The sequence below is a fragment of the Carassius gibelio genome, chromosome A14 (assembly GCF_023724105.1).
Source record: "Carassius gibelio isolate Cgi1373 ecotype wild population from Czech Republic chromosome A14, carGib1.2-hapl.c, whole genome shotgun sequence".
Classification (NCBI taxonomy): Eukaryota; Metazoa; Chordata; class Actinopteri; order Cypriniformes; family Cyprinidae; genus Carassius; species Carassius gibelio.
This window is the reverse complement of record NC_068384.1, coordinates 22732061-22745344: the sequence shown is the minus strand read 5'-3', so window position 1 is coordinate 22745344 and position 13284 is coordinate 22732061. Positions and strand designations below refer to the sequence as shown.

The following is a 13284-nucleotide window of genomic DNA, read 5'->3' as shown; positions in this document are numbered from 1 at the left end:
CCTTCCACCAGACCAGTGGATCTTCTTTCACTTCCAAGAGATCTGCCTCCTTGTAGCGGGTCATCTGCTCCTTGGCCTCGTCCTCTCGGTCTTCCTGACTTAACTCGAGAGCAGGGTTGCGCAGATTGCCGGTTGTTGCTCCAGGAATCTTTCCAGCATATCATGCGCACTATTCCATCTGTAGTTAAATAAAAGAAATATACTTTATTTATATTTTATTTACAGACAGCATGGATGCTTTACATAAAAGACTAAACAAATTAAATAATAATGTAATTAATAAATTAATAAGTAATAAATAAATAGAAAACTATCCACACACTAACCTGGTAACTACATCCGTCATCAACTTGTGCTCTGGTAGTCATAGAAGCCTCTGTTTCTCTTTCAGCATGTGGCTGGCTGTGGTGCTCCGTCTGAAGAAACTCACAATGCGTCGCACCCTTCCCAGCAGGCGTGCAACTGCTGTGATTTTGAGGGCACGTTGTGCAGCTAGATTTAGTGTATGTGCATAACATTTGACATGAAGGGTGAATGCTGCCTCCTCAGCTGCGATTGTCATATTTGACGCATTGTCAGTGACGATTACTGGATCCTTTTCTTTGATTCCCCACTCCGCGACGGCCTTTGTCAGATGTTCTGCCAGGTTGTGTCCGGTGTGGCTCTCGGGCATGTCCCTGGTTTGTAAAACATACGTAACGAGCTCCCATTCCTCGTTGATAAAGTGGGCCGTGATGGTGACATATGCTTCAGTTGTGCGCGAGGTCCAGCCGTCGCACGTCAGGGCAACTCTCTCCGCACTGGCCAGGGAAGCTTTAACGTGTGCCCTTGTCTGAGAGTACAGCCCGGGAATGCAAACCTTGGTGAGGTGTTCGCGGGTTGGAATAGGATAGCGGGGCTCCATCTGGGTTTTCCACCACTGAATACGGTCTCAAATCCTGACAAATAAAGTAGGCAATGGACTCTGTAATTTTCTGCGACCGTGGTGAAGCAGATGGAAACTTGTGGGAACAACCGCCATCAATGTCCAGCGTAGTCTGTTTTGGGTCACGCGGCCGATGCTGCTTTGGGTCCCCCGTAAGCTTAAACTTTTCCAGGTGGTGACGTTTTAAGTGCGATCGTAAATTTGTGGCATTGCCGGAATATTTTACATTAGTGCCACATAGCTTACAAACCGCGACGCTTTTATCCAAGTCGTTGCTTTCCTTCTTTTTTTTAAAACCAAAGTGCTCCCACACATCTGCTTTGAAGCAGGCGGGTGCCGGATTTATATTCGCCGCCATTCTCTGAATATCCTCGCTCTGACTTCGTAAACAGGAAGAGGTAGTCTGTGTAAACTTAGTACGGGTAACTTGCTCTACAGCAACACTAGCGGCTGGCTGACCAAAATCACTCTTCCTGCAACGCCAACGGGGGTAAACACGGGGAATTTGAATGGGACATATGTATCGATACTCGCGGCTAAAAAATCGATACTTTCTTTGGAAAAAAAATATCGATTTATATCGCAGAATCGATAAAATCACCCAGCCCTAGTGTCAAGCCACTCTTGAACAACAGTCAGCGTCAGAAGCGTCTCGCTTCAAAAAGGACTGAACTGCTGCTGATTGGTCCAAAGTTATGTTCTCTGAGGAAATAAAATTTTGCATTTCCTTTGGATATGAGGGTCCCAGAGTCTGGAGGAAGAGAGGAGAGGAACACAATCCACGTTGCTTGAAGTACATTGTAGTTTCCACAGACAGTGATGGTTTGCGGTGCCATGTCATCTGCTGGTGTTGGTCCACTGTGTTTTCTGAGGTCCAAGGTCAGCACAGCCGTGTACCAGGAAGTTTTAGAGCACTTCATGCTTCCTGCTGCTGACCAACTTTATGGAGATGCAGATTTCATTTTCCATCAGGACTTGGCACATGCACACAGTGCCAAAGCTTCTAGTACCTGGTCGAAGGACCATGGTACCCCTGTTCTTAAATGGCCAGCAAACTCCTCTGACCTTAACCTCAAAGAAAATCTATGGGGTATTGTGAAGAGGAAGATGTGATATGCCAGACCCAAGAATGCAGAAGAGCTGAAGGCCACTATCAGAGACACCTGGTCTCTCATAACACCTGAGCAGTGCCACAGACTGATCCACTCCATCCCACGCCGCATTGCTGCAGTCATTCAGACAAAAGGAGACACAACTAAGTTTTGAGTGCTGTACATGATAATACTTTTCATCTTCATACTCTTCATACATTTCAAAAAATATTTTCTTTTTATTGGATTCTCAGAAGGAGCATCTGGAAAGAGGTAATTGGTACAATAACCTCCTGTTCAGTTAGGAAGACTGCTGTTTTCGGAGTGTTCAAGTTTTAGATGTTACCCAGCAGCCACCTTGACTAATGGGAGCAAACTGACTGTAGTCTGCTCAAGGGTGTGAGAGAGCAGAGACATGAGCAGAGAGGAGAGGAAGTGACCAGTGGGCCTTCTCTGCTCATGAACGAGAAAGTGGACCCTTCTGAGTAATCATGGAGACAGAATGACTGAAGGAAAACTTTTCACTTAAGACTTTTCCTAAAGACTAAGAGAGCACTCTATCATGCAGAATTGTGGAAAGATTCATCAAAAGTGGCAGAGAAACAACAGAAGCCACAGACAACAACTCCAGGCCTTTGAGTGCCACCAGTGGCTCACAGTCCAACACAACAGCATGAGGAGATCAACTGACTGACGATCCACACAGAAGGACTTACATCCCTCCTTCTGGAGCACAGGTGCTGCACTTTTAATGATCACTTCTGAAACCACTCATTTTTATTTAGTACTGGTCTCACAGTAGGTTTTTTTCTTCTTCTTCTTCTTCTGTTAAAATTAGATTCTGAATCTGCTTTAATAGGTATCAGTCCAGCCTATTGTACATCTTAATGAAGGGAAAAGATGTTCATTGACAAGTTAGAGCTTGACTCATTTATTACTTTAAATCTGGGCTGGATTTGGTTTAGTGAGGGCTATATCGATAAGATATAAATAGATTACAGACTATGTAGAGTTAAAATCTATAAGATTTTTTCTAGGAAATGTGATGGGTGAGGCTTTATTGTAGTTAGAGAAGCTAATATGTTCACATGATCTGATATACAGCTTTTCAGATGAGGAAGTTTTATGCATGAAGAAATGAAATTGAATATTCTAGCAGGTCTTGCCCATGGTTGGAGTGAAATAGTGTGTAAATAGAAGTGATTAACAGTTTGCTATATGATTAAGAGATATTGAGATATCCATGTCTTATGAAAAACAAGTCTGATTTATGCACTCTGGTGTTAAAACATACCTGACAAAGTCACCATCTTCTCTTCCTCAATGTGCTTCATGCTTTCGTCTGTCTTCTGTGTTCCATTGCTCCGCCAAGTGAGCAGCTACGGTATCCACAAAGATCAATCAAACCCTTATTAACTAAAGTCTACAGTATTATTTTTCTTTTTAAATAACATAATTAAATTGTGTTAATTTAGTTACTTTTATGTTTTATGTAGTGTGTACAAGGATGTGTTAACTCAGAGTTCAACATTTCACCCTCGTGGAGTTAATCCATCATCTCTTATCAGTGTTGATCTTTCTTCAGAGCACAAGAACACTGCCTTAGATTTAAATAATTAACAATATTTATTTGATAATTCAACATGAATATAACTCTTAACTGAGCAGGTAGAATGATTTAAGGTGTAACAGAACAGATTATTTTCAATAATTAAAACATCATAATGTCAAAGCAAAACAGTGAAAGGGTACAAAATACATAATCTTATTTAGTCCATATGTTGTCAGGATATCACACAGAGGCTCAGGTTAGTGAATTCAACACAGTGCTTTATTTACAATGTTCGTGAAAGGTGAGTCAGGGAAATCTTGGTGCGGGAGCTGTGGAGTTTGTGTTCGTGGAAACCCGGTGAGTTCGATCTGTGTCGGAACGTCAAAGCCACACAATACGTGAATATCAACACTTGTCTCTTTCCTTTTGCAGTGGGAGAACAATGTCAGAGAATTACGTGAGCACTCAGGAGGTAACGAGGTACGTAGGAGCATTCAAATCATGGGAAGTGCCTCGAGAGTTCTGGAGACAAGGGAACAAAGACACACAGGTTAAGTGCCAAATGTGAGTATACGTTAGGCTGGTGCTCTTTCGAGAAGAGGCGGTGAGTTGGAGACAAGATAAGGTCGATTGTGAGGGTCTTGTAGTGCCGGGGTAATGGAGATCAGGAGCTGGTGATTAGAATTCAGGGGAGTGTGAGAGCTGATGATTGGCTGGGAACGGTTCTGCCTGATTCCTGACACTACCCCTCCTCCAGGGTACACGCCAGCGGGCCTTACTCTCCGGCGTCATGGGTGTCTACCTCGAGGTCGTGGAGAGGGTTTCCTCAGGATGCTGGGCGTGAAACTCAGTATGTAGATGTACAGTCAGTATGTAGTGTTAGCGCAGTGGATAAGACACACATCTGTGGTGTGAGAGACCCGGGTTCGAATCCACTGTGAGTCACCAATGTGTCCCTGAGCAAGACACTTAACCTCTAGTTGCCCCAGAGGCGTGTGACCTCTGACATATATAGCAATTGTAAGTCGCTTGGGATAAAAGCGTCAGCTAAATGAATAAATGTAAATGTACTTCTGCATTTGTCCTCCACACTGTTGTTTCACACATGTGGTTTCTAAGTCAGTAAATGTTTTAACGAAGGGTAACTAACCTCATTGACATGCGACTAAACTGCCTGTGTCACTATTTAGAATGGGAATTTTCTCATGATTTACAAGTAGTTGAAAACATAAGAGAGATTGTTAGTAATTAGCTGGAAAAAAATATATATAACACTACCCTAGTGGTGCTTGGATATTTTACTGCAAATATCTTACAAATTGTACCTTTAATGCTATCAGAGAACCGGGGTTACTCAAGTAACCTATTGTTCTCTGATGCAATCAGGGGTGTGTGTGTATATGTGTGTGTGTGTGTCTTTGTGTGTGGCCACAAAATGTCCCCATGGGATAGTTTTTTATTCCCCCCACTAGATTCTTGTTTCAGATATTTGTGTTTGCTAAATCAAGCATCACTGCTATTGTTCGAAGCTTGGCTAATGTTTTAAACACACCTCTCAGTGTTAACGTTCAACCACTTCTTGTGTCCCTGTAGTATTACCTGAATATCAGGCGAACTATTGCTGTAAACAAACCTGTTTTACACCATTTTAAGTGAATGCAGGAATTACAGGTTACAGAAAAGACCAAAGTCAAATAGAGACCAGCATATCTACTGCATGGCAACCAGTATCATTTCACAGCAGCTTCTGTGCACATAAGAATTCAGTAAAAAACGTTTTGGTTATTTATAATGGATTTAATATATATTTACAATCAAATGCTCTCTCGCACAAACATCTGCTCAGTCTCCTCTTTTATCGGTCTCTAATAAGACAGCTCTCTTCAGACGTGAACACACATGTCTGTCCAACACATTCCTGTCCGCTGGTTTATCAAAGTTACCTTTCACTCATTCTCCATGGGTTTTGTTTTTAGTTTGTTTGCTCTGCTTCACAGACACACGTGTGGTTTCTTGCATTCTTGTAGAGGGAGTATTTGTATACAACATTTGAATATGCAGATTAGTGTTGTGTTATCTTTCGCCTGCGGGCTGCAATATGTTGCCACCTTATAATCAACCAGAGCATGCATTCCTGTCTTTCTAGACCTACAAATAACATGAACTCATTATAAACTGAGTTAGGTAACGACCTCTAGATCTTGAGCAAGATTGGTTTTTACAACCGCGTCTGAGGACCGACTCTCAGGAGTTCAGTCGTGAAGGTGTGGTGCTTTATAAAGAGATAAAGTGGGAACAATACTTGACTGTTTGCTTTAGACAATCTGCCGACTATAAGTAATTGTGCAAGTTCATGTCATCTCATTCTGCTAATCACAGTTAGTTGACGTGCAGTTGCAAAGTAACTTTTCTCGAAGGTTTAGAGTGGACTACTATGTCTTCAGTGTCTTTTCTGATTATTATCAATGTTGAAAACAGTTGTGCTGCACAATACTTCTGTGGAAACCATTCATTTCATAAAGCTAAAGTGTTAAAACATTTGGACACACTTGAAAAGTTTTTATTATCATTTATTAAACAAAAATATCCTCTGACATGTTAATTAGAGAATAACGAGCGCAGATGGCACCAGATTGATGTGGGCAGCCGTGAGCTAATCATGAACTGTGCTCATCATCATCATCATCATCATCATCCATCTCCTCTCCAAACCCCACACGATGAAGAGATGGAGAATATCCACAGTCCCCATCACACACATGATTCTGCAGTTCACACCGTTTTAAAAATGCCAGAAGAATGATTTGATTAATGCAGCAGTGGAGCAGACGTCCCGGAGGAGAGCTGGCACCGCTTCTGTTCATTTGGCCCCGTCTCCAGCCTTCTTCTCCTCCTCGATATCTGTGCAAGCAGGACGAGAGAATTACATTATCATTACAGCCCCAGCGCATCCTGATCTCTTCCTGTTTGTTTCCTTTCTTTATTATGTGCTTTGAGGAAACTGTAGATGCAAATGGAGATGTAAATACAGCCTACAGAATCACTTCCACTGAACGAGAGAAACAAACGACAACTTACTCAAACACACACACAAAAACTGGGGGAACAATTTGAATGTTTCCAATTCAACTCTATTTATAGAGCACATATTAATGCAACAGTGTTGACCACAGAGCTGCACGATATTATAAAACAATAGAATAATTACAGACAACATTAAAAACAAAAACTCAAGAGTCTGCGGCAACAAAACACAGAAACGGGTTCACATGAAAAATACATCTTTAACAGTTATTCTGATGTGTTGTAGCTGAGAGTCGGATCTGAGCTAGTCTGGAGTCTCTTTACTGTCAGGGTCCAGAAGGCAGTTGTGTTACAGTTTTTATTCATAATATGAAGCTGCTTTTATTTTTGTATTTTATGTTTAATTTAAGTTTTAGTAATTATGTTGCTTTTTAGTCATTTTAGTAGTTTTTTATATATGTTTAATATAGTTTTTATATTTCAGTTTTAGTTATTTTAGTGCATAAAGTTAAAATGAAAAATACCTTTTTTTATATGTAATTCTATTTCATTTAATGTTTAATATTTCAAGTAGCAACATATATTTTTATATGGTATAATTTAAGTTAACTATAATAACCCAGCTAAATATATAAACATTAAAGAAAATGTTTGAAGAAAGCAAACGTGTGTGTGTGTGTGTGTGTGTGTGAGAGAGCGTGTGTGTGTGTGTGTGTGTGTGTGTTAGTGAGTGAGTGTGTGTGTGTGTGTGTGTGTGTGTGAGAGAGTGTGTGAGTGTGTAAAAGTGAGTGAGTGTGTGTGTGTGTGTGAGAGTGTGTGTGTGCTAGTGAGTGTGTGTGTTAGTGAGTGTGTGTGTGTGTGTGTGAGAGTGTGTGTGTGCTAGTGAGTGTGTGTGTTAGTGAGTGTGTGTGTGTGTTTGTGTGAGTGTGTAAGAGTGAGTGAGTGAGTGTGTGTGTGTGTGTTAGAGTGTGTGTGTGTGTGTTTGTGTGTGTGAGAGAGTGAGTGAGTGTGTAAAAGTGAGTGAGTATGTGTGCATGTGTGTGTGTGTGAGAGTGTGTTTGTGTGTGTGTGCTAGTGAGTGTGTGTGTGTGTGTTAGTGAGTGTGTGTGTGTGTGTGAGTGTGTGTTTGTGTGAGTGTGTGTGTGTGTGTGTGTGTGTGTGTGTGTAATGACATGTGTATGACACAGGTATTACAAGGAGAGGGTGACTTATGAGGACATAACCCATGTCCCCATTTTTCAAAACACTTATAAATCATACAGAATGAGTTTTTTTGAGAAAGTAAAAATGCAGAAAGTTTCCTGTGAGGGTTAGGGTTAGGTGTAGGGTTGGTGAAGGGACATAGAATATACAGTTTCTACAGAATAAAAACCATTACACCTATGGGATGAACACACTTTACACAAAAACAAACGTGTGTGTGTGTGTGTGAGTGAGTGAATGAGTGAGTGAGTGAATGTGTGTGTGTGTGAGTGTGTAAGAGTGAGTGTGTGTGTGTGTGTGTGAGTGTGTAAGAGTGTGTGTGTGTGTGTGTGTGTGTGTGTGTGTGTGTGTGTGTGTGTGTGTGTGTGTGTCATGTTTGCTCTGCTGTGAGATCAGCTCAAGATCACTCAGTGATGAGGGAGAGGTTGTCAAACCCGCTCACCTTCTTTAGTGGGCAGAGAGTTCTTCTCCGCAGTGTTGGTCTTCTTCAGACATCTCTTGTCAAACGTCTGCACTTCTTCTTTCACAGGGTTATCGCTCATGTTGGAGAGTCTGTGAGAAAGTGTGAAGAGTGTCAGTGACTGCTTTATATCTTCCTAATTAATCCTTTACAACCGACGGTTCCTGAATCGAAGCCTTCTTCATTGAATCATTGAAACTATTGATATGTAATGCTGTGGTCAAACTAAACATGTCTGTGGACAGTATCTGTCTGCTGCTTGAATCTGTCTCAAACTGCGCTGGCAGAGCAACAGCATCTCAGTCGTGGTCTTACCACACTTGAAAAGCAGAAGGGCGTTTAACAAACCAACAGCCGTTTCCTCAGAGGTGTGAGATGAAGTTTGGAGAGTGTGTTTGGACACGTCTGCCGTCCTCAGGTGTGTGTTACAATCAAATCACATTACACTCTCCTGAAATGGGCTGTTTTCTTTATCTTTTTACATATTTGCAGAAACTATGAGTGCGCTGGAGCTTCACAGATACAACAGCAGGAAGAGTCATTTTACAAAATCACTCTGTGCAGCTCCTATCATAATATTTATTATCAAAGTACGCCTACTACGTGTTGCCACATTGTCTTTGGTTTTAGGCAATTAAAAAATATCTAAATTAACAGTTTTATTCAGGTCATTCATTACTTAGCTAGTTTTAAGGGCCAAATCATATTCACTTTTTACTTAAAACGTAATAGATCTCTGTAAAAAGAGAGATATGTGATATTCAGTGAACACAATGGGACTCTGAAAACATATCAGTTCAGCAAATCTCAGTATGTTGGCTCACAGATGACACATCACATCAGTATCAGTGTAAGTGGTAAAGAATATCAGATCAATCTCACAAGGACACACACGAGTAAATAAAGCAGAAGTGCTCTGTGCTCATGGTTTTAGATCTTCACCACACCCAAAGTGACTCGCGCCAAATCTCTGGGATTATGTAACACTGACGGATACTTCAAAGATTCCAAACGTTCCAAAAGAGTTATACAGAGAGAAAAATACAGTTGCGTTGTTTTTCTGACTGTGCATAGCGTTTCAATGCGCCATAAGAATTAATAAAAGATTGCGCAACCCCAGACGCACACACACACACACACACACACACACACACACTACGCATACTGCATTGACAGGTATGCATATGCTGTCCTGCCTTGACGTTTTCCCTCCTTATTACTATACCCATTAAATCTATATGAAAATATAAACATATATGTCTCATGTTTGCCATTGTATAATGTGCCTGCACACTTTCATAGAAACACGTTCGTCTTTATTTAGATTGCGTGAATAGTATCGAAATTATATATATTTATATGAAATGGTGTAGTAGAATCTATTTTTTTAATCAGATTAAAAGCAGATAATTGTGCCTCACCTGGCGCTGCTCGGGACTGTAGTACACTGGATCTGATAGACTCGAGCTCTGTGCGCTGAAGCTGCGCGGCCGCTTTAAATACTGCACATCACTGCACAACCGCGCGCGCTCTGATTGGCTCAGACCCTCACCACTGTATTCTGATTGGATAAACGCGCAGCGATTCTGCATTGTGATTGGACAAACCTGCAGCGCAGTGAAATAACGTTAAGAGAGAAAACTCTTATAAATGAAAACGACTGCTATAGTTAAAACAGTGAATGTGTGTTTCTAGACACCTCGACTCATGATAATGCATCTGATGCTGATTTTCTACTTACTGAGAGAGAGAGAATGTGAATCTATCAGCAGCGCCATCGTGTGGCTATGAACCTCTTCAGACGCTGATGCACAATCCTAAATGACTGCTGATTCAAAGACAGAGAAGCCTTTAACTTTAAATCACTTAAGAGCCCATCAGCCACAGATAATTACTGCTACAACAGGACTTTTACAAGACCTGCTTTAAATTTAGTTTGAATTATAATAGATCAAAACTTAATTTCATCTACATAAAAAGTGGAAAAACTCACAGATTTTCAAAAGGATACCGATTAAGTTTAAATGAACATTTGCTGAGAATGTGCTCCCTCTCAGGTCATCCAAGATCAGGGTGAGTGTGTTTCTTCATCAGGTTTGTAGAAATGTAGCACTGCATCAGTGTCTCATCAGTGGATGCTCTGCAGTGAATGGGTGCCGTCAGAATGAGAGTCCAAACAGCTGATGAAAACATCTCGATTATGGGTGTGTTTCATCTGTTGTCTTCTCCAGATGTTCACTGATGGACTGGAGTGCTGTGGATCATTGTGTTGTTTTTATCAGCTGACGGCACCCATTCACTGCAGAGCATCCAATGATGAGACACTGATGCAATGCTGCATTTCTCCAAACAGGAGATCTCGGATGATGGCCTGAGGCTGATGACATTTTATAGTTATTTATTTATTAAAGACAATAACAGCTTCAAACTAATTGTAGTTAAGCTTGCACAGGCTCTCCTGCAGACAGACGGTGTTTGTAGTGGACTAAGAAGCAAAACAGGCATTTCCCTTAATTGCATGTGGATCGTTTGGCATTTTAATAGAACTGAGCAACTGTACAGTTTCATTCCTTGACATCTACAGTATTCTTGTCAACTCATGCATCATCATCGCACCAGTGAATACACCAGCAGTGAATCACATCCCCGTTATAAACAGCATCGCGTGTTAACCTGAGCTTCTGGAGCGCTTCTTGAGCTGGTCGTAGATGGCAGTGGTGATTCCCCAGGTGATGCAGGAGCGGAAGATGACCAGCGATCCTCCACGGTAGAGAAGCACCAGCCTGCGCTGCCGGGCCGCCCAAAGCCTCTTCCAGCTGCTCCTGACCCCTCCGCCTCCGTCCACCTGGGCCTGCATGTTAGCCACCAGCACAGAGAGAGGGTACAGCGGCAGACTGATCACCATTGAGTTCAGCACACCAGTGATGAAGGAGGACGCGACAGAGGAACAGCCACAAGCCCGGAGAGTCTCACACATGGGGTCCTTCAGCCCAAAGTACAGGCTGCTCCCTAAGGCATTACGCACGAGCACAGGCAGGAAGGCGGTGTAGTAGCCGGATGCCGGCGGCTTTGAGGCAAGTCTGTGCAGTATGCTTCTTAATGTGGGAAGGCTAGCGTCGTTCCTGCTGTTCTGCAGGACGTTCTGCACGCGCTCGAATGGAGTAAAGAGCACGGCCTCCAGCACACCTGCCCCCAAACCTGCCAGAGCAGGGAGGGCCGTCCTGGGAACAGCACTGGTGTCCCGGAGAGACAGCTGCTGCAGGAGGGTGTCCTGGAGGCCGAACAGGAGCGTGCCGTTCAGCGACCTCATCAGTAAAGGAGGTGCCACACCGCGGTACAGTTTGAGCGGACCCTCCCTGCGCAGCTGGGACACCGCTTCTCGCACCAAAGTGCTGTGCAGCTGCTGGCGAAACACGGTCTTGTACAGAGGGAAGGTGACGAGGGTGGTCAGCGTGGAGATGAGGCTCGACGTCCCTCCGTGCAAGTAGCTGTGAAACCAGACCACAGAGTCTGCAGGCTCCTGACGCGAACCGCTTCCCATCTCTGATCCTGTGAGGAGCTGAGAGTCAACATACATTAATGCTCATTATAACATAAGAGCATAAGTGCTTTCACAGAAAACAGCGTACTCATGCCTCGCCAAATCAGCAGAGCAGTGGTTTTATAAGAAAATCTTTGTTTTGCATTGTCTGTTGGATAAACCGTTTTTTTGCATGTTAATTTGTAACTTATTAATTATTTCTGAAAGCCGTCAAATGGCCCATAATAATTGTAAATAGAGATGGAAGAAGGCAGGTGTTCAGTGGCTGTAATGTCTGTGAGAGTCTAAGAGAGGACTAAGTCATTTTCCTACATCTGTAGCTTATTCCTTCACTCAACATTAAATGAAGGGACCCCACATTTAGCAGGATGGTCCCCAAACTGCTCATCATCATCTCAGCGCACAAACATGCATCCATCCGACACTAGGTGGCGCTATAAGAAGGCATTCTGAATCCTAACTATGAAACCCATGTATTTTTCTCCAGCAGCTCATCACAATCAATACACACCACATCCTGCTGATGCTCGCAAGCTGCACGATAATGTCACCAGACGAAATGATTTAATAGATGCAAGTAGCACTAAAATGCATATAAGGTCATTCTAGTTTATTAAATAAAGTTTAGTTTAACATAATCAGTTTGCAAAGAAATCTGTGATCTCCAAAAGCTCATTAAATGTTATCTTAATTTATTTTTTTAATATATATATATATATATATATAAATCTTTATGATGTTGAAAACAGATTCCGGTCACAGATAAAACAGAGAGACAATAAGATTTGCGGCTTTTAACATAAAACACAGAATAATAACTGTTTATAAAGACGCACTGTTTACAAAAAGAGACATCGAGTCCGACCATGTTTGTCTGTTTTTACCGATATATGATCTTCCCAACTGTAGTAGTAGTGATCGTAAGAAATATATCTTTATGTTCAGAGGCTGTTTTTCATTTAAAGTAAAATTATGAGGTTTTAACAATCGCACCCGCCCTGATAATGTTATTATCGATCGATCAGAGTAAACAACAGCCAGCCCTCATCATACAGGCTTACCTTTGGAAATGTCGCTGTTATATTTTTCCCTGTAACAAGAAAAAAACAGATTAACTGTCTTGCATCGACTGAAAACCCAAAGTGACTCGAAAGGACAAACAAAAAAGCCATGTACCTGAGCGTCTTCTGACTGACAAACATGCGTTATTACCACAGACCCGAGCTGATGAAAAACGAATATAGAATCTGAAATATAATAGATATTAGTCTCTATTATCAGACTAAAGATTATTCCGTTATTCGCTGTAGCGCTCTTGACGCCCCACCGGCTCCTGACGCGACGCTCCTGTGACGCGACGCGACGCGCTGCTTCCGGCATTCGGATAATTCTATTGTTTTATATTTATAGACATATATAACATAATTATAACATAAGTATATAACATAATTAGCGGAATGGTTTTAATTATATATATACATCTACATA

The 13284-nt window shown here is 41.9% G+C and overlaps 2 protein-coding genes across 2 annotated transcripts; both read right to left on the bottom strand.

Moving 5' to 3' along the window:
- Positions 1 to 6122: 6122 nt before the first annotated feature.
- Positions 6123 to 9822, bottom strand: LOC128026902 (thymosin beta-a). Its single transcript, XM_052614174.1, has 3 exons — positions 9677 to 9822; positions 8238 to 8347; positions 6123 to 6469 (listed from the first exon to the last, which is right to left on the bottom strand). The coding sequence occupies exons 2-3, from the start codon at positions 8335 to 8337 to the stop codon at positions 6429 to 6431; spliced, it is 141 nt and encodes a 46-aa protein (XP_052470134.1). The 5' UTR covers positions 8338 to 8347; positions 9677 to 9822; the 3' UTR covers positions 6123 to 6428.
- Positions 9823 to 10769: 947 nt separating this feature from the next.
- Positions 10770 to 13133, bottom strand: LOC128026890 (solute carrier family 25 member 53). Its single transcript, XM_052614156.1, has 3 exons — positions 12973 to 13133; positions 12858 to 12886; positions 10770 to 11814 (listed from the first exon to the last, which is right to left on the bottom strand). Exon 3 carries the CDS (start codon positions 11794 to 11796, stop codon positions 10924 to 10926), a length of 873 nt encoding a protein of 290 aa, XP_052470116.1. The 5' UTR covers positions 11797 to 11814; positions 12858 to 12886; positions 12973 to 13133; the 3' UTR covers positions 10770 to 10923.
- Positions 13134 to 13284: the final 151 nt, after the last annotated feature.